This window comes from Balaenoptera physalus, assembly GCF_965194825.1.
Source record: "Balaenoptera physalus genome assembly, chromosome: 11".
Lineage (NCBI taxonomy): Eukaryota > Metazoa > Chordata > Mammalia > Artiodactyla > Balaenopteridae > Balaenoptera > Balaenoptera physalus.
Window position 1 is genome coordinate 21,181,009 of NC_138896.1, and position 25,125 is coordinate 21,206,133.

At 41.2% G+C, this 25,125-nt stretch overlaps 3 protein-coding genes and 4 pseudogenes across 9 annotated transcripts; 3 read left to right on the top strand and 4 right to left on the bottom strand.

The window, feature by feature from the left end:
• The first annotated feature begins 20 nt into the window (after positions 1-20).
• Positions 21-12,311, top strand: LOC309637841 (histone H2B type 1-L-like). 3 transcript variants are annotated; one of them, XM_082413074.1, is made up of 2 exons: positions 21-271; positions 5,055-12,311. In XM_082413074.1, the coding sequence occupies exons 1-2, from the start codon at positions 205-207 to the stop codon at positions 5,495-5,497; spliced, it is 510 nt and encodes a 169-aa protein (XP_082269200.1). In that variant the 5' UTR covers positions 21-204; the 3' UTR covers positions 5,498-12,311. The 3 variants fall into 3 exon arrangements, with proteins under 3 accessions (XP_082269200.1, XP_082269202.1, XP_082269201.1); XM_082413076.1 differs by having other exon boundaries at positions 21-268; positions 5,058-12,311; XM_082413075.1 differs by having other exon boundaries at positions 23-268.
• A 24-nt stretch (positions 12,312-12,335) lies between these two features.
• LOC309637864 (histone H4) lies at positions 12,336-12,648 on the bottom strand (the record flags this gene model as incomplete). Its single annotated transcript, XM_082413093.1, has 1 exon — positions 12,336-12,648. One exon carries the CDS (start codon positions 12,646-12,648, stop codon positions 12,337-12,339), a length of 312 nt encoding a protein of 103 aa, XP_082269219.1. The 3' UTR covers position 12,336.
• Positions 12,649-15,490: 2,842 nt separating this feature from the next.
• Positions 15,491-16,143, top strand: LOC309637839 (histone H1.3 pseudogene; annotated as a pseudogene). Its single transcript has one exon. The product of its transcript is annotated as a histone H1.3 pseudogene (transcript).
• Positions 16,144-16,373: 230 nt separating this feature from the next.
• LOC309638160 (histone H3.1 pseudogene) lies at positions 16,374-16,931 on the bottom strand (annotated as a pseudogene). Its single transcript has one exon. The product of its transcript is annotated as a histone H3.1 pseudogene (transcript).
• LOC309637857 (histone H2A type 1) lies at positions 16,930-19,359 on the bottom strand (the record flags this gene model as incomplete). Its single annotated transcript, XM_082413092.1, has 1 exon — positions 16,930-19,359. The coding sequence occupies one exon, from the start codon at positions 19,357-19,359 to the stop codon at positions 18,967-18,969; it is 393 nt and encodes a 130-aa protein (XP_082269218.1). The 3' UTR covers positions 16,930-18,966.
• A 311-nt stretch (positions 19,360-19,670) lies between these two features.
• On the top strand, positions 19,671-22,982 carry LOC309637860 (histone H2B type 1-C/E/F/G/I pseudogene; annotated as a pseudogene). The gene is made up of 2 exons (XR_014268538.1): positions 19,671-20,082; positions 22,904-22,982. The product of XR_014268538.1 is annotated as a histone H2B type 1-C/E/F/G/I pseudogene (transcript).
• LOC309637861 (histone H2B type 1-C/E/F/G/I pseudogene) lies at positions 22,211-24,876 on the bottom strand (annotated as a pseudogene). The gene has a single exon. The product of its transcript is annotated as a histone H2B type 1-C/E/F/G/I pseudogene (transcript).
• Positions 24,877-25,125: the final 249 nt, after the last annotated feature.

Below are 25,125 nucleotides of genomic sequence, written 5' to 3' on the forward strand. Positions count from 1 at the left end.
CCACGTTACGCATACGCCACGTTACGTCACTTCGGCTCCCCCCACCGCCACCGCCCCGGGGTCTCCAGTAAGCTGCAGGCTTCCGCCAGCCCCTTCCGCGCGCGAGATTTCGCGTGGCAGCCACCTGCTGATGCGCAGGCTCTGCGGACCCAGCTTCTCCCCGCTACCCCTGGTTACTGGAGAGTCGCAACAGTCCATGAGGACATGCGCAGATTAAAACGAGGAACCGAGCAGTTTGAAGACCGAGGAACAGGGCAGCAGACCTCCGGTAGTTTTTTCCTCCTCTCTCGACTTTTTCTGAGCTGACGCTTTCCCTCATAACTAATCCCCAGGACACCTTCCTTGCACCACCCCTGTTTATTATCAGCACATTTCTAGGGCACTTTGTGTGAGGATTAAGTGCGTGTATATGTATGTGTGTGTGAATTATTATTACTTCCCACTTGAATAACTATATGTGTTTTAAATTTCATCTTGAGATGCACGAAGGGCCTACATTTATTAGGCTACGGTAGACACAGACCCTATGGCCCACAGTACTTTTAGAGGTTGACGAAAATATTTTAATTTCTTCTAAAATCAGAATTAAAAATGAACTTTTAGGTCGATGAAAACGTTTTGTGTAATACTAATATTTTAATGTTTATATAATTTTAATAATGTTATTATTTTTCTTATTATTTTTACGGAGGAGAGGGCCCAGGAAGGCAAAAGTGCATAGGGCCCGCAAAACATAATGCAGCCCTGGGTGCAGTTTGCACACAACCATCTCCAGTTATTTTTATTTACTTAAAAAAAAATTTTTTTTTTGGCATACCCCTAGACACATTTCCAAGTGCTTTCCAGATGTTAACTCCTTTAATACTCGTAACACACCTATGAACTATTGTTATCCCAATTTTACCCAGATAGATTGAGTCACTTAGAGCTTAAAATAATTTATCCAATGTCCTCTAATAAATGGCAAAGGGGATTCTGACCCAAGCAGCTTAGCTCCAGGGTCCCTGCTCTAAACCATTGCACTAGAGACATTATCTCTTGGTAACGCTAAGCAATCCGAATCAATCATAGCCGGTAAAATTTAGAGCAAACTAGCCAGGCTACTTTGAGCCCTCTTCTTGACTTGGCCTACAAAGATTTGAACAAATGCTTAATATAGTTTCTGACAGCTCAAGGTCTGATGATCCTAGCCTCTCTTAGGTTCCCTGCCCCACTATTTCTTTTTTCTTTCTTTTCTTTTTGATTTGTTTTATTTTGTTTCGGAGAATCATCTTCACTATTTTTGCTCATTAACATGAATTTTACAGTGCTTTACCAAAAATACAGTGCTGTTTTGTGGCATAACATTGAATTTTTAGGTTATTTTGGAGTTTATGAACATTTTAGCATATTGAGTCATCACAAAACATAGTATAGTGTATATCTATCTCTTAATTTGAGTGAATCTTGTTTTGTATCCTCCAATCGCATTTCATAGTTTTATTCATACAGATCTGGAATATTTTTTCCTGGACTTAGAATCCTTAGAAAGTGTTGTTCTGTTGTAAATGATTTCTGGTTTTTCTGTTTCGATTCCAGAAAGGCCATGAATTTTTATGTGATGCTCATGTAGCAACCAATGCTTTTAAGCTCTGTAAGGTCTAATTATTTGTTTATAGATTTTCATGAATTTTTACAATGACATATTATTTTCAGACAATAAAGATAACATCTTTTCTTATTGCATCCTTACCCTTCTTACTTGTACTTGTCTCATGGTATTGGCCAGACCCTTGGTGCCATGTTGAATAGGAGTAGTACCACCAAATTTTGTCTTTCTTTTGACTCTTTGGGAATCATTCTAAAATTACACTATTAAATGTTGTGCTCACTGTAGCTACTCCTTATGAAGTAAGTAGCTACTCCTTATTCTTCTAGTTTGTTAAAAATGTTTATAAAGATGGAGTGTCATATTCTAACAAATATTTTCCCAGTATCTATGCAAATGATAACAGTTTTTCTCTATTAATTTCTTATGCTAGCAGATTTGATGTTAAACTTTTCCTCCATTCTTGGAGTAAACCCTATATGATATACTATTTTTTTTTTTTTTTAATAATGTGGTCTCTTGGTTTCCATTTGCTTGCATTTCAACTAGAGCTTTTTCTTTAAAAAAATGAATTTCATGAGTAAAATGAGACTATAATTTTCTCTCATCTCTCTCTTTCTTTCTCCCTTTGTTTTCGTTCTGTGTTGTTCCTGTCCAGTTTAGGTAAGTGTACACAATTTCAAAAGAAAAAAAAGGAGAGCTATTTTTCTATTGTAATAGCTTCTGTAAAATAGGGCTTATCAATTACTTAAATTTCACTAATACCTGTAAAACCCAGTTGTGCTTGGTATCATTTAGATTGAAGAGTACAGGAGAGCTTTTTTTTTTTTTTTAACTGCCTGTCATATTTCCATAATCATAACTTGTTTATTCAACCCATTACTTAATTTTTTTCTTGAAAATTATCCTTTTCTGTTAAGTTTAATTTTTTGTAAAAGTTATTCATAGCATTCTTGTGGTTCTTTATATCTCTTTTTTGGTAGCTACTTTCCCTTTTCTAGTCCTATGATTTATTCACACACACACACACACACACACTCTTTTTTTTTCTCATTAGTTTTTCTAGGTGTTTGTCTATTGTTATAAGGTTTTTCAAAGAACAAGCTTGTGGTTTATGGATTATCTCCATTTTTTTCTTTAATTATTATTTTTTTAAATTTCAGGTCAGGGTTGACATATTTAAAATAATATGTCAATGTGAAAATCCATGAGACTCTATAAACAATGAGCTCTAATAAGAGCTCAAGAGGGTTGGTAAATATGTGCACCACATAAAAATTCATGACCTTTCTTATATTAGCAATGACCTATCTGGAATTGAAATAGAACATCATTCACAACAGTACAACACATTCTAAGAATTCTAAGGCTGATTTTTTCTACTTTATTTGATTTATTTTCCTGTTCTTTTTTTAGCTTTTTTTGTTGAACACCTAGTTTGCATATCTTTAGTGTTTCTTGTTCCTTAATATATGCATATAATATTATATATTTCCCTTTTAGTACAGCTTCAGATACATTCACCAAATTTATATGTATTATTCTCATTCATATTTATCTCATAATATTACATAATTTCCCTTACGATATTCTAATCCATGGTATTTAGAAGTGCACTTTTAGTTTCCAAGCATATGGGAAGATTGTTTTATTTTTACTATCTTAAAAAAAATATTTTCTATTGCTCTTTAATTAGCTGATAAAAGAGTGCCGTATATATGAAACTGTTTTTTTTGTATCCATTGTGACTTTTTCTAAACTCGGTGTTGAATTTTTGAAATTATTAAATGCATGCTTTTAAAAATTGGACATTCTCTTTGTGTTAAGTGCAGCAATCACAGATAGATCAAGTTTGTTCATTGTGTTGTCCAAATCTTCTATAACCATACATGTTTTCCTCTGCTTGTTACGTGAATTTATAAGAGTAGTATATGAAAGCTTGCCCTACAGCTGTAAACTTGAAGTTCTCTTGCTAATTCTGCCAGTTGTTGCTTATATAGTTAGTGGTTGTGTGGTCAGGTGCATATAAGGTCCTGAATGTTACATCTTATCAGTGGATTTTTATTTTATCATTATGGAATATAGCTCTGTCTTATTTTTAGTTCTATTTTATTATTTTTTTAAATTTAGCCTGGTTTTGATTGTCCCTTGTTCCTTGATTGTATTATTACATTTTTATTTCTTCAAACTTCCAGTAAACAGTTATTTTATGGTCTCTGATAATTTCAATATCTGAAATTCACTGCCCGAGGGAAAGAGAGGGAATCTAAAGCTCTTGTTTGTTTGGATGCCTGACCCTCCATAGCGTCTGTTTTCCTCTTCGATTTGATAACATTTATTATAAGCTTATATTTGGACATTCCAAGTTCCTGGTAGAATGCCTGGCACGTAATAGATGCTAAATAATTACTGAATAAATAAATCACAATCAATCTGTGTACAGTATATCTAGAGAACTTGGGTTCACGATGCTTCCTGCTTGAAGGTGTTCATGTTTGCCTTCACAAGTCACTAGGAGGCGCTATGAACCTAGGTTACTAATTTCAGGAAGCTTTCACTGAAACACGGTGGGGGCGGGGGGCGGGGGGAGCGGAAGGTTGGGGAGCCTGAGGAATGTTAGGAAAAAAAGTCAAATTCAGGGAGGACACCTCTCTGCAGAAAGGAAAGAGGGTACTGAAAGAACTAAGAAGCCGGTTTCAGATGAAGATGATGATGATGATGGTAATAATAATAATAAATTTAAAATAAATGTGTTAAACACCGGGTTCTTAATTTTTAGTAAGTTTTTGGGTTTTTTGTTTGTTTTATCATTTCACTAGTTAGACTGAAGAACTATTTCTGACCCTCCTTTGTGGCTAAACTGGATGTGATTTGCTCCTTTCCAGTTCGAAGGTTTATAGCCATATAGGCTACGAAATTCTTTCCTTTCTTATCTCCCTTCAAGTGATGTAATTTTATTTCCCTGCCCTTTGTTTTTACGCTGTATTTCTGCATTTTCTGTACAGTGGGAAACACTGTACTCGGAATTGTCTGGATAATCGCCTATTTTTTCTCAGTTCTTCCTTTCCCTCTCACTGGATTCAAACGTAAAGATACAGCTTTTCCAGGAGCTGTAAACGGGCCTTGCAAATCGGAGACTAACCGTGCCACGAGCTTTGCCTCCTTGGTATTTCAAAACACTGGAGAGAGTGACTTCCAGTTTTTAAAATTAACAGACTAATCTGAATTGTTATAAACGAATCAGAACTCATTATAAAATAGGTTAACTAGATTAAAGAAGGTGGCCTGATTGCTGGCAAACTGTCTCAGGATATGACCAGTGAGACAGTATATCTGGAATGATTTATTTGCATGCAGACCTCAAGACGAACGAATCAGCAATTGCATAACTAAGTCTTTATTTGCATAACGTTGCCTACAAATAAGCAGGATCCGGTGGCGTGGACACAGTTTTCTTGTCTTTCAGAAGACATCGACGGTACGATGCCTGAACTAGTGAAGTCTCTGGTCCCGAAGAAGGGCTGCAAGAAGGCGGTGACCAAGGCCCAGGAAAGAGATGGGAAGAAGCGCAAGTGTAGCCGTAAGGAGAGCTACTCCATGTACGTGTACAAGGTGCTGAATCAGGGCTACCTGGAACCCGGCATCTGGTGCAAGGCCATGGGCATCATGAACTCGTTCGTCAATGACATCTTGGAGCGCATCGCGGGAGCGGGAGAAGCGTCGCGCCTGGCGCGTTACAACAAGCGCTCGACCATCACTTCCAGAGAAATCCAGATGGCCGTATGCCTGCTGCTGCCCGGGGAGCTGGCCAAGCACGCTGTGTCCGGCGAAGTATACCAGCTCCAAGTAAATGTTTATAGCCACTTTTCAGAGCCATTTCACGTTTTCACAATCAGAGCTGAGCACTAGCTTGTGCGGTTTTGTGAACTCTGGGCTTTAAATTAGCGTCAAGGGTAACGCTTAGCAAAGTACTTAAAAAGTTAGCGATCCTCGGGTGGCAAATCTACTGTATATGGTTACTGACAACTGTTCCGCGTACGAGGGTTGCTTCCCAACTGCCAAAGCGAACGTGCACTGAAACCACTTAGTGCTAACCCCAATCCTTGGAGCTCTTGGTCACCTTTATAAACTTTGTACAGGATGCTCTCTGGGCTGGAATCGGCGCTTTGTGAAGCTCTGGTCTTGGTTTTATGTAAAGCGTCAGGCTGTAACGTCCAAGAGACCACAGTTATGTTTGAAAATCCCACTGTCTAAAACCAGCACTTTCTTAGTATAACTTTGCGGGTCTTCCGCCTAGGTTCATTTGTGTGGATCTAATTCTTTTTCCTCACACTCCCTCACCCCCAGTCCTTTGCCTAGGGCTTTCAAGTCCTGGCTGAACGTTTTATCTAAGATTCTTTACAGGCATATTATGTTGGGTGGCTGCAGCTCTCCAGTAAGGGGAAAATAGTTACTAACTTTTTATTTTGTTTTCTCTCTTTCCTGGTCATTAGATTTTTGTTTGAAGAATGCAATCTTCTCCCCACTCTCCTGACTCGTTTTACAAACTAGACCTGCAAAATTCAAAGAATTCTGTATTCGGCCACCTGTCTTCTCACTAGAGTAGCCACATAATACAAAGATTGGCTCTGCCGCCTCCAATCTGTCCTTTTCTGTCCCCGGTGAGCTCCCTTCTGAGCCCATCGCCCTATCCTGCCTCCAGATCTCCTCCCTCTGCTCAGTTCAGAAACTGTGGAGGGATCCTGGCAAGGAAGAAGAGAGGGACCCAGGGTCGGCTCAGAACGCAGAGAGGAAGAACTGTGGAAGTAGAGATGCTTTTTAATGTGAGCTGAACACTGAGGTTTGGAAGCCTACGGTTTGTGATCGCATAGTGCCCAGGAGATTAAACCCTGGGAAATAAAGAGCAGGGCTCTTCCCTCATTTCTCCGGAAACTGCAAGGTAGAGGTGTCCTTCAGGAAGTCAGGTGAAAAAGGTTCAGTTGAGGGCACTTCACCCATAAATGGAAGTGCCAAATCCACCCAAGAATTGCTATCACTCTCCTTGAGAAAAACTCCTAGCCAGCCTCCAGGGCCAGTCTATCTGGTCTCCATTTTATTGTCTCAAAAAGGTAGATAATAAAATAAGCACGAAGATACAAACAAGTCTTTATTTTCAGGTTACTGAATTACAATTGCATTTCGACTGTTTCTGATCACCTTGATTTTAGTCTGAGGTCATACTAAAACTCCTCTGTTCATAGGGTATTTAGTTTCCATTCCAGAGTCACCGTGGGGGCTTTTTGTTTTCTACCTGCTCACAGCCTTTGGATGATCACCCACCTCACAAAAATCAAAAATCTGTGCTATGGCCCCAAGCCCTGAAAAGTCTCCAACCCAACCTCAGAGGATTCTTTTTCTCCCTTTTGTTTTGTGTTTCTTCATTGTTTTTTGGTTTGGTTTTTTTCCAGGCCTTTGCCATTTTTCTCTGTCTGAAATGCCCCTGATTCCACATCCATCCCCAGCACACACACAGTTTATTGATCAACAACTTCAATTTCAGCTTAATCATTATTATATCTTTGGGGAAGCTGGCCTCCATTGTTAAAGGCTCTCACAGTCACAAACAACTGGATGTATACCCAGCCCCCCAAATTAACATTACTAAGGGGACATGGGACCCTTAGGATTGATGTGGTTGAATCAGAACCCCATTCCTGAGGCTAAGAGAGGGACTCTGCCTTCCCTGGAGCACAAGGCAGGGAGGAAAGGGAGACCTTAACAAAATTGAGGCTATATTAGAAAGGAAGAGGGCAAATGACTTTTGGCAAGGCACTTGCACTGCCTGATGTAAGGGCCTTCTAGGCAGACAGAAGGAGCATCCACCAAGTTCATTCATATTCAAGTGCCAAGCACTAAATTATGTACTGAGGACATAAAGCACTTGAGTGTGCATCAGAATCACCCAGAGGGCTTGTTAAAGGACAGATTGCTGGTCCCATTCCCACAGTTTCTGTTTCATTAGCTCTGGGGGAGATCTGAGAACTCGGCTTACTAAAAAGTGCCCAGCAGATACAGTGCTGCTTATTTGGTAGGAGGCTTTGAGAACATCTAATATATGGTGAAGAACAAGCTACCAAAGCCCCTGCCCACATGAGCTTCCTGGTGGCAAAGATAAGTTTATGATAGAAGAAGGTAAAGGGTGTGGATGTCAAACAATGAAGTTTAGATTTATTTTGCAGACGACAAAAAGTTATAGAAAGCTTCGGAGCAGGGACTGACATAATTGGCTCCAGTGTTAGGAAGGTGTCTATAATGGCAGTAGAGAAGCGATTCCATTCAGTATTTTGTCAAATAATGATTGGATTTTCTCTGTGAGAGGCCTTATTTACAGCGGTGAGACAGACAGGCTGATCTTCTGGGGCTGATATCCAAGTGGGAGGAGAGAGATAATCAACACATTGATAACTCAGCAAGATATTTCAAATAGAGAGAAGTTCTGAGGCCTGTGAAATTATTTGAAATAAGACCAGGTGCTGTGATAGTAACTACGTGATGCTTTAGATAAGGGAACCCACAACCCAGGGAATAAAAGTTCCAGGCCAAGGCAGGAAGGAGTTTGTGCTCAAGGAATATAAGGTCTGTATGCTAGGAGATTAGTAAGGTAAAGGGGTAAAAAATGAGGCTGGGGATTAAACAGGTACCTGAACATGTTGGACCTTATAGGCCAAAAGAAAGCACCAGATTCTTATGGTGTCATGGGAAACTCTTAGAATTTTTAATAACTCTAGCCACTATGGGGAGAATGAATTTTATGGGATCAAAAGTAGAAAGAAGCAGGGAATAAATTTGAAAGCTTATTGCAATAATTCTGGTGAAATTATTAGAATTAGATTTAGGAGGAGAAAGTCAAAAGGATTTATTGAAGAGTTAGGTTTTATGGGTGAAGAATCAAGTAGCTAACATTTGTTGAGCCTTTTATATGTTTAGGAAACTATGCCAAGCTCTTTAGAAACGTTAACTCACTTCATCTGCTCAACATCCACATTATCTAGATGCAACTTTTCTCTCCTTTTAATTGAGCAAAGTGTGTGGCTGGTGTTAGACCCAAGGTAGTGTGGCTCCAGAGGTTCTGTGCTTACCTACTGCCCTGCAGTGCTAATGAAGGTCTTGGGTAATCAAGAATTCTAGGAGAGAATGAGTTTTCTGAGACTGGAACATGACAATTTTTAAATCCCCTTAGCACTCCATTGTAGATGTCAAGTGAGTAGTTGTATATGTGAGTCTGGAATTCAAAGGCAAATGGGGACTGGACATAGAAATTTTTGAAAATTTTGGAAATAGATATTTTAATGTCAGCATGGCATGAGTTGGAGATTACCCATGGAGGAAGAATAAAGAAGTGAGTTTATCCTGGAGGCATTCCAAACTTTAGAGAAAAAGAGACAGCAAAAGATTCTAAAGAGTGACAAGTGAGTTTGGGAGAAAATCAGGAGAGCAGAGTCACAAAAGTCAAGAAAATAATGTATTTCACCAAGGAGGACATGACCAAGTTGGTGTGATGTCTAGAAGGCTAAGAACAAACATGAGCTTTGGATATAGTTAATAGAGATCCCTGGGAACTCGGGTTATGGGTACTGAAGGACGGCCTAGACATCATCTGGGACAACTTCAGGACTCAATTATTACTTCTTTCCTAGGAACAGCTCCACTCAGGGCTGAGCGCCATGTGTGGCCATTATGTTTTTACCTTCTGTCTTGGGCCATCATATTTGATCGATGCAGGCATCTGCCCAGCTGGATCAATCAGATTAGTTTTCGTAGAAATTAGGAAAAGGAACTGAAGAAAAAGACAGGACAAAGTGTTCAGTAATTGCTTAAGTGTGGTCAGCAAACTTAACTTTCGAGAGAATTTTTTTTGTTTAAATAATCTGGAATTTTTTTTTTTAATGTTTACAACCAAAAGAACTTCCATTTAGGCACTTGCAACTTCTTAAGAATATATGTAAACTATACTTGTCAAACATATGCATAAACACATAATCCTATGTTTTCACTCAGTCCTCACGAAAATATGAATTTTTGCCTACATTACAGATAAGGGAACAGTGGTTAGTAATTTACCACAGACCACAAAGATAGAAAATGGTAACTCAAGACTTCAAGTGTGTGTCTTCGTGGTTCAAATGCCACTTTTTTTTCCTCTGGGCCTCTGAGAAATGTCATGAGAAATAAGAATGCTAATAATAGCAATTATAATAGCCCAAACATGGAGCATTTACCATGTGCCATGCACTGGCCAAAATGCTTAACAAATATTTAATGTTATTCACCCCCAAACATATAAGATAGGAACTACTGTTATCTCCATTTATGAGGAAACGGGCATAGAGCGGTTGGTTAAGACACAGAGACAAAGAATAAGCATCCCTCTGTACAAGCTTTCCAGCTCCTTTTTATCTCTGAAAAGGGGTATTGGGAATGTTTCTTGTAAACTTAATAAATGATTTATTCAATGACATAGACCCTGTTGAATATATTTACCAAGACTAGCAATGGAAGACAAGTTCAAAGGGCCTTAAGAAGAAATTCATGGACTTCCTCCTTAATCAGGCTAAAAAATAAACACCCCACTGTTTTTATTTACTTTTAAATCTCATGAGATACAGTCATTTTGGGCCTTCAGGCCTCTGAGAATCAAAATTTTTCCAAATGGGCTATCTTGCATTCTGAGTTATGAAGTGTTAAGACCTGACCTAACTTCTTGAGAATATATAGGTCTATTGCACATGGTGAATAAATGGTGACAAATTTACTCTTGTTCAATGTGTTCTTTATGCATTTTGTCTGTCCTTTCCTCTCTAGCCTTAAATTTTGGATCTTTACACCTCAGACTCTAAAATCCTAGACTCCAAGCTGTTGACAGGAATCCATGGAGCCCTGGGAATTCCTTGTATGAGCCCCATGAAATATCTATGTCCAAAATGTGAACTTTTTACCACTTTCTCAAAGGAGCTTCTGATCCACATGTTGTTAAGAACTACTCTCCTCGGGGAAACAGTACTCTGAAATATCCAGATTACAACTGCTTAAGACATACGGATAGCCCACCCTCCCGTCTCTAACATGTAATGAGCCCCTATTCTGTGTTCTGTCTAGCATGGAACACAGTGGAAGAGATGTCAAGGAGAGAGGCTCACTTGGCATTAGCTTTCCTTAAAAGAGCTTTCTGGCCAATGGAAGGACAGTCATACTGGTAAATAAGTTGAGAAAACAGTATTTGGTATGATAAAGTTACGTTGCTGTAACAGAGACTCAAAAATAAGTTAGCTTAAAAACAGTCTTGTTCATGGAACAGATACACTCTGATTATTTCAGCTCTGTGGGGCAGCTCTGCCCCTCCTGATCAATCAGGAACTCTTGTTCCTTACAAGTCATGGTTCTGCCGCCCCTAGAGCCTGATGGTCTCTGCTGGGTCAAACAAGATCAGCACCTTCATAGCCGGCAGGAAGAGGAAAGGTTTTAAAGCCTGGGAGTGTCTTCTACTTACACTCCAAAAAGAGCACTTAGTCACATACTCCCCTCTGCTCCCAGAGAAGCCAGGAATGTTACCTCACACTAGGGAGCCTCCTGTCCAGCTATACGTTATTATAATACAGTGAACCACTTTCACTGGAAAAAAATACCAGTTGTATCACAATAACCCAAGATTTTTTCACAGAATAAAGCCCATTCTGAGGACACCAAAGAATACAGTGGCATGCTGACAATCCTGAGAGACTGTAGAAAGTTTACAGTAGGTAAGAAAAAGAAATGGGTAACCCACTTGAGAACTGCTTATTTTGCCTCATTTCCTGATGTGTAGAGAACAAGGTGGGATTTGACTCAGGAAGACCTGAATTTGAAAGGCCCAGTCCAGCATTTTGTCAGGATACATGTTATGCAACTCTCATCTATAATTTAAGGTAAATCTGCTTGTAATCAAGTCTAAGAATATTCAAGACAAAGAGTCAACATAATAACAAGTTGGTAAACATAAACCTGTATATTTATATCAAGCATTTATATCAACCTTCATAAAACCTTGTCTTGGATTGAGAAACCAGTAGCTTTGGACATGGGAAGACAGCTCAGAGAAGCAGAGACAAGTTGTCCTGTCTCCATTCCACTTTTAAACAAGAGAGAACCCCAAGTACTCTTATTTTACTTAAGTATAGTTGATTCACAATGTTAATTTCCAAGTACTCTTATTGTTTCTCTGGTAGAACCTGACTGCCTTCGACATATTTTGTTGATTGACCATCCCCCTTTCTCCCCCACCATTTATCATGTGATGTCCAAGAAGGCAAGACTGTTTTAATGTCTTCAGCCCACAGAAGTGTCTACGTTCCATTTTCCATTTTCCTAGCATCAGGGTTTACCTCTTACCTCTTCTGTGATGTTCTCCACCTTTTTTCACTGACAGTTGCACAAAATGTCACCTGCAGTTTACTGTCCTGTTGGTCTCCTAGCTATGAGCACACTAAATACATTGAATATGCAATTCGACCTGAGGTTATGGACCAGCTTTACAGACCTGCGACTAATCTGAAACATACCAAAAACGAATCAGATAAAATCAATTTAAATTTACATATTGTAAACAGTACTGACCCAAACATCTTAACAAAAAATTAAAACAGAAAGCGCAAAACTCTTTTTGAGTGAAAGAATAGGTGGCCCTGAAAAGGGCCTTTGGTTTTAGTAGGCTCACGGAGATGGCCAACTGGAGTTCAGCCACCAAAGCCGTAAAGAGTGCGGCCCTGCCGCTTGAGCGCGTAGACCACGTCCATGGCGGTGACAGTCTTGCGCTTGGCATGCTCGGTGTAGGTAACAGCGTCCCGGATCACGTTCTCCAGAAACACTTTCAACACCCCGCGGGTCTCCTCGTAGATAAGACCAGAGATACGCTTGACGCCACCACGTCGGGCTAAGCGACGGATGGCCGGCTTAGTGATGCCCTGGATGTTATCTCGCAGAACTTTGCGGTGGCGCTTGGCGCCACCCTTCCCCAGCCCCTTTCCACCTTTACCACGCCCTGACATTGCAAAAATACAGCTATCACACCCGCAGCGAAGTGATTTCCACAGCGCCACTTACAAGTTATATAGTAATGTGACGGACCTGTTTGAAAACTGCAAGAGCAGGGGCGGTAACCACATTCAGTTCCCACCCTTCGCTTATTTGTCCCTTGCTCAGAGCTGTGGCAGCTATGAGAGGCGCCTGAAGCGACAGTGGATACTGGAGATGGGATTTAATAAATGCTCCTGTATATGGATACGTGTGTTTGTGCATCCGTACAATGCGGGCAGCCGTTAAGTTGGGCAACAGATCATACACTTTCCACAAAGAAGCCTGATACTTGTTCTTCAGACTTTCCAAAATATGAAATAATCAGTTAGTACACGCTATTGTCCCTTATAAAATGCTTTAAATACGGTTTTAAATAAATCATATCTTTATTGTTTAAGCTTCCATTAGTTTTGTCCATTTATGTTTGGTTAACTAAACAGAGCTCTTTGGTATGCAGGCTGGATGACCCCACAGAGGGAACTAAGAATATAAGAAGGTTACGCGTTTAAGAGGTCAAGTCAGGTTAAAAATCACTGAGCGCTACATTGGAGATTTATAAATATGTATATCCCAAAGTGATAAAAACCTTGTTCTGCTGTAAGTCTAAGATTTATGGTTTGATTATATATTTAATTGTGGACAGTTTGTATCTGGCATTGTATCTGTCACCGCATTCTATTTCTGCAACCAGGTGGCATTACAGTGTCCAGTCAAGCTCTGGAGACAGCCTTCTCTACATACTAGCTTGTGACCTTGGGCAGCTTATACTCAGTTTTTTCCTTTTATCGATAAATGTATAAGAAAGTGTAAATTATAGAGCACTTGAATTTAAAAGAGATAATCCAGATTTCTTAAAATAATATCTGTAAATAAGTAATCACTCAGCATTATTTATTATGACACATTATAGTATCATGTCTGCTCTTAACTCCTCCACTCAAGATTCACTCCTCTAAAGTGAAAGTCTAAGTGATTATCTAATTTATTAAAACCTTCTTTTTGAGAACTCCTCAAAATAATAAATACGTAAAGATTTAATTTATGGTTAATTCCCTGGAGTTCCAGCTGACTTGGATAGCTTTGGCTTTTTCTCCATGGTCTGTGAAGAGTCCCAAGTTCATCAAAACAGTTCCATGAGTTTACACTGCACAGAAACAAATTCCAGAATGGCGTTCTTAACCTCGGCTATATAGATAGATTCAGAGCATCTGGAAACTTGTATTGAACAAAAACTCCATCTTTATCTTTACTTTATACTCCAAGTGAACCTTAGCATTTCCTCCACTTGTGAATGCAGGCAACAAACAGTGTGAGTGGCAGGACCTGTGCTATATTCATACCATGTTGCAGTTGCAGCTGTCAATATCTCAATCTCTAATATTGTTTAAAATATTACACCTTCTAAACTGTGGTAATTCTTGGTCATATGGGTAATCTTGTTATTTAATGTGTTAATAAAGAAGCACATGTTAATGTTTCACCAGTTTGAATTTTTGATAAATTTGATAATGGTATTTTAATACAACTGTTTTCCTTTGTAATCCTATGTATATTATCTTAAGCACTGAAAAGCATTATTCTGGGAAGGGGCTCATAAGGTTTACCAGAAATACAAAGAAATCCATGGCTGCTTCAAAATAAACATAATATGTTAAAGACGAACAGTTTGAGGCCTGAAGAAGAAAATCAAAGCACTTTCTACCATCAATCTATTTCCTACTGAACATAATGCATAACCTATAATGTGTTTCCTATAAACCTGTATCCTTGCTTAAATAAGAAATGTAGTAATGAATATAAATGCTTTTCAATTTCCCTGTCTTAAGGGAATTCTATATAAGTATATGTGAGAGTATTGTGCGTGTGTATATTCCTTAATTCTTTTACTTGGATACTTCGCCAAAGTTTATCTTCCAGAAGCATGACAGAACCCTGAACCCAAGAGCTTGTGAACATTTTAATAACTGACTGATCCTTCCTAATAAAGTCAATGTAAATAAATGAATCTTTAAAACTCCATAAAGCAGTCCAACTCTATTTTACGCCTGTACCTGGACCTCCTCTGCCATCAGCTTGTGCAACACAAGCCCAACTACCAGGTCAAGAGGATCATTGATTATTGCTTTTGCTATTTTCCTACATAAATTTTGAATGCTTAAAGCCCCCAAGTTAACTAACCCTCTATGTAGTCACAAAAAAGCTATGATAAAACTTTTCCAAACTAAATAATAACTTTTCTTATCAGATATTGCTGTTATTCCAAGCAGCCTTTACTACAGTTCTTGTAGAGAAATCCTGAAAGAGCCTGTGTTATTTCTCCTCATATGAAACAAATTTTCCAGGTAAATGTCAATGAGAATCAAGCAGTTGTTGAAGGTATGAAAAGCCAAGAATGTATAGAATGTCACTTGAGAGCAAGCTATTGAAGACACAAAGAGAAGAATTTATATTTTAAACGAAACTCAAAAAGTTGTCTCTCTGACCTGTGAATCTGTAGGAGTGTCGGGGGATTTTGAAAAAGGCTGAGACCAAAGTGATAAAAACTGGAAGAAGAAACTATAAAGGTCTCAAAGCTTGAGCTGTCCCGGTTCATTGTACAATATAATTGGTGTGGTTCCTCCACAGGAGATCTTTAATTTTTTGCTTTCCTGAATTGTAACAAACACAACTCCGAGACAAAGCTGAGACTAGGTTGCTGTCAAGCTGGAAGCCAGCTGGGAACCAATCAGCGCGCAGTGGCGCTGTGTGTATATATAACACACACATTCCCGGTCTGGGTACTCAACTCTGAGTCTTTAATTTCTTACTGCTAGGCATCCACATCAACAACCATGTCTGAAACCGTACCTGCTGCGCCTCCTGTTACTTCTGCGGAAAAGACGCCTGTGAAGAAGAAGGTTCGCAAGTCTGCTGGTGCCGTGAAGCGCAAGGCGTTCAGGCCCCCGGTATCCGAGCTCATCACCAAGGCTGTCTCCGCTTCCAAGGAGCGCAGCGGCATGTCCCTGGCTGCGCTCAAAAAGGCGCTGGCAGCTGGCGGCTACGACGTGGAGAAGAACAACAGTCGGATCAAGCTAGGTCTCAAGAGCCTGGTGAGTAAGGGCACCCTGGTGCAGACCAAGGGCACCGGCGCCTCTGGCTCTTTCAAGCTCAACAAGAAGTCGGCCACCGAGGAAGCGAAGCCCAAAGCCAAGAAAGCGAGCGCGACCAACCCCAAGAAGGCTACTGGGGCAAAGAAGCCCAGGAAGGCCACAGGCGCTGCCAGTCCGAAAAAAACCGCCAAGAAGACCCCAAAGGCAAAGAAACCATTAGCAGGTACCGGGGCCAAGAAAGTGGTCAAGAGCCCGAAAAAGGTGAAGACAGCCAAACCGAAGATGGCCAAGAGTCCAGCGAAGGCCAGAATTCATAAGCACAAGGTAGCCAAGCTTAAAGCGGTCAAGCCAAAGAAGGCGGCCCCCAAAAAGAAGTAAGAGAAAAAAAAGACTTGAGTACCTTGAAGGCTCTTTTCAGAGCCACCCAATTAATCTTAAAGAACTTGTAACACCATTTTTGCCGGAGGCGGAGGTTGGGAGGAGAGGTTTTATTTCCTCGCTGGGAACGGAGGTCCCAGTGCACAGGAATCTTTCACAGAAAAGGTGGTTGGCTCTGAAAAGAGCCTTTGGGTTTTTCAGAGGTTGGCACTTAATCGGGAGACACAAATCTACGCCCTCTCCCCGCGGATGCGGCGGACAAGTTGGATGTCCTTGGGCATGATGGTGACGCGCTTGGCGTGGATGGCACACAGGTTGGTGTCCTCGAAGAGCCCCACCAGGTAGGCCTCGCACGCCTCCTGCAGCGCCATCACGGCCGAGCTCTGGAAGCGCAGGTCGGTCTTGAAGTCCTGCGCGATCTCGCGCACCAGGCGCTGGAACGGCAGCTTGCGGATGAGCAGCTCCGTGGACTTCTGGTAGCGGCGGATCTCGCGCAGGGCCACCGTGCCAGGCCGGTAGCGGTGCGGCTTCTTCACGCCGCCCGTGGCCGGTGCGCTCTTGCGGGCCGCCTTGGTGGCCAGCTGCTTGCGCGGCGCCTTGCCGCCGGTGGATTTGCGAGCGGTCTGCTTTGTACGAGCCGTGACAGATTCCCCGAAAGCAGCTAGCTGGTGGAAAAATGAAAGCCTGCCCCCCGCCCCCCCCCCCCCGCACCGGTATATATAAAGAGAGTTCCTTTCTGATTGGACAAGGCATTTGTTCCTTACGGCTTGCAGTGAAGGTATTGGTAGCGAGGTTCACTCTCCGACATCAGCCTCCCTTTGAATGGCTGTTTTCAACCCTTTCTCGCCTCTATCTTCCTTATGCAGTTTCTTTACAATGTTCTTTGGCTTTTCTCCGCAGAACTTAACACAAATTATTACAATGCTTAATCTTGTTTCAGAATAAATTTTTTAAACTTTGGTACATGAAACTGGCTTTCTTTTGATCAACTTTTTGAAAAGGCGTGTGTTGGATGTGATTGGCGCCAAGAGATTTTTATACCCTCATTCAAATGTAGTAAGGCTAATTTTACGTCAATTTCTTGATTTCTCTTTTTAAACTCTTAAGAGATTTTTTAAAATAACAAAATACTTTCCTTTTATTTCCCCTTTTATATTACAGTTAAGTCGTGTTTTGGTAGATTATATTATCTATGAATTTCATTTCAGGATAGTAAAGGGGGTAGTTACAGTATTTGTTATAGAAAAAGAGTGTTGGATCTGATAGAATTGAGAACCATCAGTTTAGGGGTCCAGAGATCATATGAAAGCAGAACTCGGAAGGAATCCTGAACACTTATTGTTATCCCCAATCCAGGCCCCCTGAATACACCCTCCTCTACCTTCCCCATACAAGTTAACGTGGCTTGCCTGTAAGTCTTATGATGAGCCCTTGCACTGCATTCCAAGCTATCATGCTCCAGTGTCAGTTTTCTGGCTTGGGGTAAGAGCTGTGGCCACAGGAGGAGAAGGGAATCCCTACTATTAAGATGCATTGTGTTTTAAAGATATATGTAAGTTTCAGATTTTACAAAGACTAAAGAATTTACACCTATATAGCTTGTGATCTGATCATATGTCTGAGGGTTCTTTAGGGCCATATTAAAAGAGAGAGGGGGAGAGGAAAGGAGAAAGAAATAAAACTTTTTGGAAACTATTAATATTATTATTTACTATTAAGGAATCTACTTGTATGACTACCATGAATCCCAGGCTGGGTTAACAGTGAAAAGTTCTGGAGGTAACTACACCCAACTCTGGACAGTCTGGTTATAACCACGGTCTTCTCTCTCTACCTCAAATGAAAGCCTAGCCGCATGAGTCCTCAATCTCTGAAGTCCTCTTCATGGAAGATGCCAAAGCCAACTGTGTGAGAGGTTTTATCAGAGGAGAGGACGACTTTGTCTTCCCAGAAGACAAACCCTCTGCTTTATGAGGTAGATAGCAACCCCAAACCACAGACAGGTTGGGACCTGGGCAGGCCTCAGTTCTTCGAGATTTTCGGAATGCACTAAAACCATTAACTCTGAATTAATTTCATGTTTGCTATTATAACTATATTAACAAATGTTTACTTTTCACTATAACATTCTCACATAAAAGCACCCCACTACGTTTCACAATTTCAACTGACCTTCGTGTAAAATGGTGTTAAGAAAAACTCAAACTTGTAAATGGTACACAAGTGTTACTCTATGTCCCTTAAAGTCATGCTGAAACCTTTGTTAAGCTCTGCCTAAACAAATTCTAGCTCCAGGCTATGCAGTATTGTATTCCTATTTACAATTGATTAGGGCCCAGCTCAGTAGAGTTGAGATTGGCTATTAAAAACATAAGTATGAATTACAGATCAACTTGTCCCATTAGGATGCAAAACAATTCCTTTCAACATGAGATATTACTAAAGGAGTGGTTTAAATGATCTTGTAGATCACTAACTAGATTTGCACCTAAACTTTCAACATTTACCAAGTATTATGCTACCATAATCTTTTCCTGAGGGCTTGCTGCATTGATCGACTTAATTACTTGTGACACAGTCTCTCTATATCATTTTTACTTAGCTAAAGAGTACTTTTTTGATTACTTTAAACTGTATGATTAGTTTGCATTTCCTAAGAGTGTAAATACATCTTCTAAGTTGACAAAATGTGTTGAAAATCATTTTCAACAACCTGCTTAAATAAGGAAAATGTAAGCCCTTTTAACGAATACGTGAGTGGCTCTGAAAAGAGCCTTTGGTTAAGACTGATTCCTCAAAGATCAAGAATTTGAATACTGCAGTTTACTTGCCCTTGGCCTTGTGGTGGCTCTCGGTCTTCTTAGGCAGCAGCACGGCCTGAATGTTGGGCAGGACGCCGCCCTGAGCGATAGTGACTTTGCCCAGCAGCTTGTTGAGCTCCTCGTCGTTGCGGATGGCCAGCTGCAGGTGACGCGGGATGATGCGCGTCTTCTTGTTGTCGCGGGCCGCGTTGCCCGCCAGCTCCAGGATCTCGGCCGTCAGGTACTCCAGCACCGCCGCCAAGTACACGGGCGCGCCGGCCCCGACCCGCTCGGCGTAATTGCCCTTTCGGAGCAGGCGGTGCACTCGGCCCACAGGGAACTGAAGCCCAGCCCGAGAAGAACGGGTCTTAGCCTTGGCACGAGCCTTACCACCTTGTTTTCCGCGTCCAGACATCTGATCAATCTAATCAAGGTGCTTCGCAAAGAAGAAGCAAAACGAAAGTACAAATTCTCTTAACAAATGAGAAGCAATTATACTTCGAAGCCGAATTGTAAATTACACTGTTTGATTGGTTAAAAGGGTCTAAAAGCTTGCAACCAATTAAAAAGTAGAACTGCTGGCACATAATTTGCATACCACCGAACAACGTGGAAAATTTATCCAATCAAAGTGTAAAGTTTTAAATACCATATTTGCATAGTAGCTCTACAAATACGCTGAGTGATGTTTTCAGGACTTACTTTATTCTTTAACTTGGCACGGTGTTCGTCATGCCTGAGCCGGCCAAATCCGTTCCCGCCCCGAAGAAGGGCTCCAAGAAGGCGGTGACCAAAGCCCAGAAGAAAGATGGCAAGAAGCGCAAGCGCAGCCGCAAGGAGAGCTATTCTGTCTATGTGTACAAGGTGCTGAAGCAGGTCCACCCGGACACTGGCATCTCGTCCAAGGCCATGGGCATCATGAACTCGTTTGTCAATGACATTTTCGAGCGTATCGCGGGCGAGGCGTCGCGCCTGGCACATTACAACAAACGCTCGACCATCACGTCGAGGGAGATCCAGACGGCCGTGCGCCTGCTGCTACCCGGGGAGCTGGCCAAGCACGCTGTGTCCGAGGGTACCAAAGCTGTCACCAAGTACACCAGCTCCAAGTGACCTCAGCAAGAAAGTGCTTTTCGTGGTTAGTCGCAAAGGCTCTTTTAAGAGCCACCCACTTTTTCAGCAAAAGAGCTGTAATGATTCGTCTCTAATATGACTGCTATAATACTCAATTTTAATATATTGAAACGAACTTGTTGCTGTATGGTGCTAACACTTGAAGTACACAGCATTTTGGTTTGAAAACAAAACATGTATTTACATTCTAGGTAAATGGTAGCATAGCCTTCTCTTGCTTTCACAGCTCACTTTGGCTACAAGGCTAGCCAAGTGTGGACATGTAAGTATCATTTGAACTGCTGTGATGTAGTGTGCCCTACGAACTGACTCCATGAAAAGTGAAGAGGATTTAAGAAATCCTCTTAAATCCTTGGCAATGCCTTGTTAGTGCTGTGTGGTAGTAAGAAGAATACATGGATTCGATTTATTTAATTAAAACAATGTAAATTTTCTAAGTATTAATGGGAGCAGCACAGTTAATGTGCATAGAAATTGAAAAGCGAGTATCACCGGTTCCAGGATAGGGCCATTTAATTGTAAGGAGAATTTTTCCAAGGTTTGGCTAATGAAAAGTTAGACCATTGCTGAACCACCATGTTGGGGCTGATGACACTGGCAGTTCAGGAAAGAAATACCCTTAAAATATTTTGGTGCCTCCTCTCCCTTAAATTATGTTATTTTCTCTCAGGGTGGATGTTATGATTATTTTGTCCTAGTCAGAAAAAAAAAAAAAAAAAAAAACTTTTTAAATGAAAATAATTCATACCACCACCACTCTCCTGTCCTATGTATACATGTATAACGGTCATGAAAATTGACACTTTTCTCATAATTACAAACCTGCTTACGTTTATAAACTGCCATAAACGGCATCCCATATGGAACAAATGCTAAGAATGTATTTACAACATATTTTTAGGATTTCAACCCTGGTAGGAAAAAAGTACTAATAGTCTATAATCTTGTGTAATTAATGACTACCAGGCTTCCCACTCCCAACACACCACATAAATATACACACACAACATACACAAAAAAATACATAAACATTCAAACAATACATATAAAGAACAAAAGCAAAAATAAAAAAATGTAAAAGAATGAAAACTAAAAATACCAGATGGCTGTATATGAGAGTTTATGTTATTGTAAACAGTCAACTTTTGCTTTCTGTAGTCCCAGAGGTAAACATCTACACCAGGTCTATATGAGCTTTAGGGGAGTATATGAAATCCAAGAAATTACATACAGTAGTGTGTCCATATGTTTGTCCTCCCACCAGAACAGAAAGTATATAGCATTCTGTCAAATTCTAAAAATACTGTCACTTACTGTGCTAGGCAGAATGATGCCTCCCCACTTATGTCTACCTTTTAATCTCTGGAGTCTGTGAATATGTTAGGATACATAACAAATGGGAATTAAGGTGGCAGATGGCACTAAGGTTGCTAATCACCTGACTTTAAATAGGATTATCCTAGGGAATTCCCTGGAGGTCCAGCGGTTAGGGCTCCGCGCTTCCACTGCAGGGGACATGGGTTCAATCCCTGTTCGGGGAATTAAGATCCCGCATGCTGCGCGGCATGGCCAAATAAATAAATAGGATTATCCTAGAGAATCCAAGTGAACCCAATATAATTACAAGGGCCCTTAACAATGGAAGAGGGAATCATAGTACAGAACCAGAGAGATGGCAGTGTGAGAAGAATTTGGCCAGATACGGCTGGCTTTCAAATCTAGCAAAGGGCTGTGAGCCAAGGAACAAGGAAAACCCTCCAGGAGCTGGAAAAGACAGGAAACAGATTTTCACTGTTAGAGGCCCAAGCCCTCTGACACCATTTTAGCTCAATGAAATTCATTTCAGAATATTGATCTAAAGAACCATAAAATTATAAATGTATTGTTGTAAGCCACTGTATTTGTGATAATTTGTCAGACCACCAATTGAAAATCAAGGCACTCACGTTTAAGAATTATTGATTAATGTATTCAATGATCTTTAAGATTATAACTACATACGTTTAAATTTAAAAGTGTAAATATAAAAATGACTATAGATACAAGTAAATTCTTCCTAAAATTGCAGGCTCACATAATTTTGACATTGCTTTAATTTTAACAGCGGCAATTTACATTTCCTTTTTTTAAAATTTTTATTTACTTTTGGCTGGGTTGGGTCTTCGTTGCCGCGGGCTGCGCGCGGGCTTTCTCTAGTTGCGGTGGCCTCTTGCGGGTGGCCTTCGTTGCGGGGGCTACGCTTTGTTGCGGTGCGCGGGCTTCTCATTGCGGTGGCCTCTCTTGTTGCGGAGCACGCAGGTTTCGGTAGTTGTGGCTCACGCGCTCTAGAGTTCAGGCTCAGGCTCAGTAGTTGTGGCGCACGGGCTTGGTTGCTCCATGTAGGATCTTCCAGGACGGGAGCTCGAACCCGTGTTTCCTGCATTGGGAGTCGGATTCTTAACCACTGCGCCACCAGGGAAGTACCCTACGTTTCCTTTTTAGCTAGTGTGTCTAGGGTGTCTGATTTTAACAGCAGAAAGTCTAATTTCATGGAGCAGCACTTTGTTCATTCATTATAGTATTATTACTTCTGATTATAATACTATATCAAAAAGCTTGTCTTCATTATATGTAAAGTGTAGGACTAATGGGAAATTTTACCTCATAATGTCCATAAATAACTTCAAGAATTGCAAATCAAATTGTAATGTTTGCTTTCATTGTAACTACTGCATTTGTTTACACAAAACTGTCAATGAGTTGGTTTCAGTAATATCCTTTTTGGTTTGCTTTTTTTTGTTTTTGGCCGTACCACGCGGCTTCTGGGATCTTAATTCCCCGACCAGGGATTGAACCCGGGGCCAAGGCAGTTGGAAGAGCGGATCCCTAACCACTGGACATCCTGGGAACTCCCATAACATTCTCTTTTTTTTTTTAATAAATTTATTTTATTTTATTTTTGGCTGTGTCGGGTCTTCACTGCTGCACGCAGACTTTTCTCTGGTTGTGGCGAGGGGGGGCTACTCTTCGTTGCGGTGCGCGGGCTTCTTATTGCGGTGGCTTCTCTTGTTGCAGAGCACGGGCTCTAGTAGTTGTGACATACAGGCTCAGTAGTTGTGGCTCGCGGTCTCTAGAGCGCAGGCTCAGTAGTTGTGGCACACTGGCTTAGTTGCTCCGAGGCATGTGGGATCTTCCTGGACCAGGGCTCTAACCCGTGCCCCTGCATTTGGCAGGCAGATTCCTAACCACTGCGCAACCAGGGAAGCCCAACATTCTCATTTTTAAAGTAAGGAACAGAGGCTGTGAGAACCAAAGATTATTTACCTCACAGAACTCAAATTCCAACCAGTCTTCTGATGCAATTTTCTTTCAAAGACGTCTAGATCGAATTCAAAAACACTTCACATGTACAGATTTCTTAACACTTTAGGAAGTATTTTTGCATGAATTACCTCCTCTCCCAGCACTAGGCTACATCCCTTTTCTTGGTGCATTTCTTATTCATCTTTCATGAAGTGTCCCGAATCAGCCAAAAAGACATGGTTAGGCTAGGAGATGAAGCTCCAGATCCCAAAGGCCTGCAGGCTGCACTCAAATTCGACTCACTTCTTTTGTCTCCTGGAATAAATGCTTTACCTACCTGGGAGAACTGATGGTGATAAACCCTTCTGAGATCGAGAGTAAGGAAAATGTATGATTATCAAAATGCCTGATGCTGAAACGAAGTGAAATAAGCAAAAGGTTTAAATCAAGGGAGGCTTGGCACCATGCGTAAGTGTCCAGTCAGAAAAAGAGAAAACTATTGGTTATTTTTACAAAGATAATTTAATAAAAGTTAAACAGGTTTTGGAAGAAAGAGCAAAATCCGAGCTGAAGTGTTTCAGAAACAACTGAAACTGGACCACATATAGGGGTCCGGGCACACAGGAGAAGGCAGAGGTACTAGAATGTCGAAGTTCGGAGGGGAGGCCAGGTGGAGGTAAGGCTCTGAATTCTGTGGGGTGGGGCATGATTCTGGGAGTGTAGAATCCATTCTGCGGAAAGGGCCGGGGGAAGCTGGGAACTGAAACCAACTCCTGGTACCAGAGTGCCAAACCATGGCTAGGATAGGAAGAGTTCCCTTTCCTAATCCCACCCAGCCAGCCTCCCTTGCTTTCCTAATTGAAAATAAGGCGTGGTGGACAGAAACTCTGGCTTTTTTAGTATAGAATATAGGAAGGTTTGGGAAAGAGGTGAAACAGAAAGAGCCTGTTTTAATAAGCACAAGGGCTTCTCTATACATAGACTTATTTAAAGAAGCAGCTCAGCCAACTCTGGTATCTACCTGTGTTTAGATAACATCCCCAAAACGGGCAACAAGAGGGCATCACAACTCCTCCGATGAAAATGTAAGTGGCTCTGAAAAGAGCCTTTGTTTTAACAGCACCTATAAACATTTACTTAGAGCTGGTGTACTTGGTGACAGCCTTGGTGCCCTCAGACACGGCGTGCTTGGCCAGCTCCCCAGGCAGCAACAGGCGCACGGCCGTCTGGATCTCCCTGGACGTGATGGTCGAACGCTTGTTATAATGAGCCAGGCGCGACGCCTCGCCAGCAATGCGCTCAAAGATATCGTTGACAAACGAATTCATGATGCCCATGGCCTTGGACGAAATGCCGGTGTCCGGATGGACCTGCTTCAGCACCTTGTACACGTATACAGAATAGCTCTCCTTGCGGCTGCGCTTGCGCTTCTTGCCATCTTTCTTCTGGGCTTTGGTCACCGCCTTCTTGGATCCCTTCTTCGGGGCAAGAGCGGACTTTGCCGGTTCAGGCATATTTGCCGAATTCAAAATGCACACTAAAGTATAACTCTGATATGCCTGCTTACGTCTAGAATCTCGTGTTTTATAGGCGACCTATGCAAATAAGGTATTCAAGAATATCCAGAACTGATTTGATAATGCATTAGTGACGAAATTATGTAAATTTACTTGCATCACATCTCCTTTCTTATTGGTTGTCTAGTAAAAAGACAATTTTAACCAATCCTACCTCGCATTTGACAATTCCACCCAGCTCTATAACT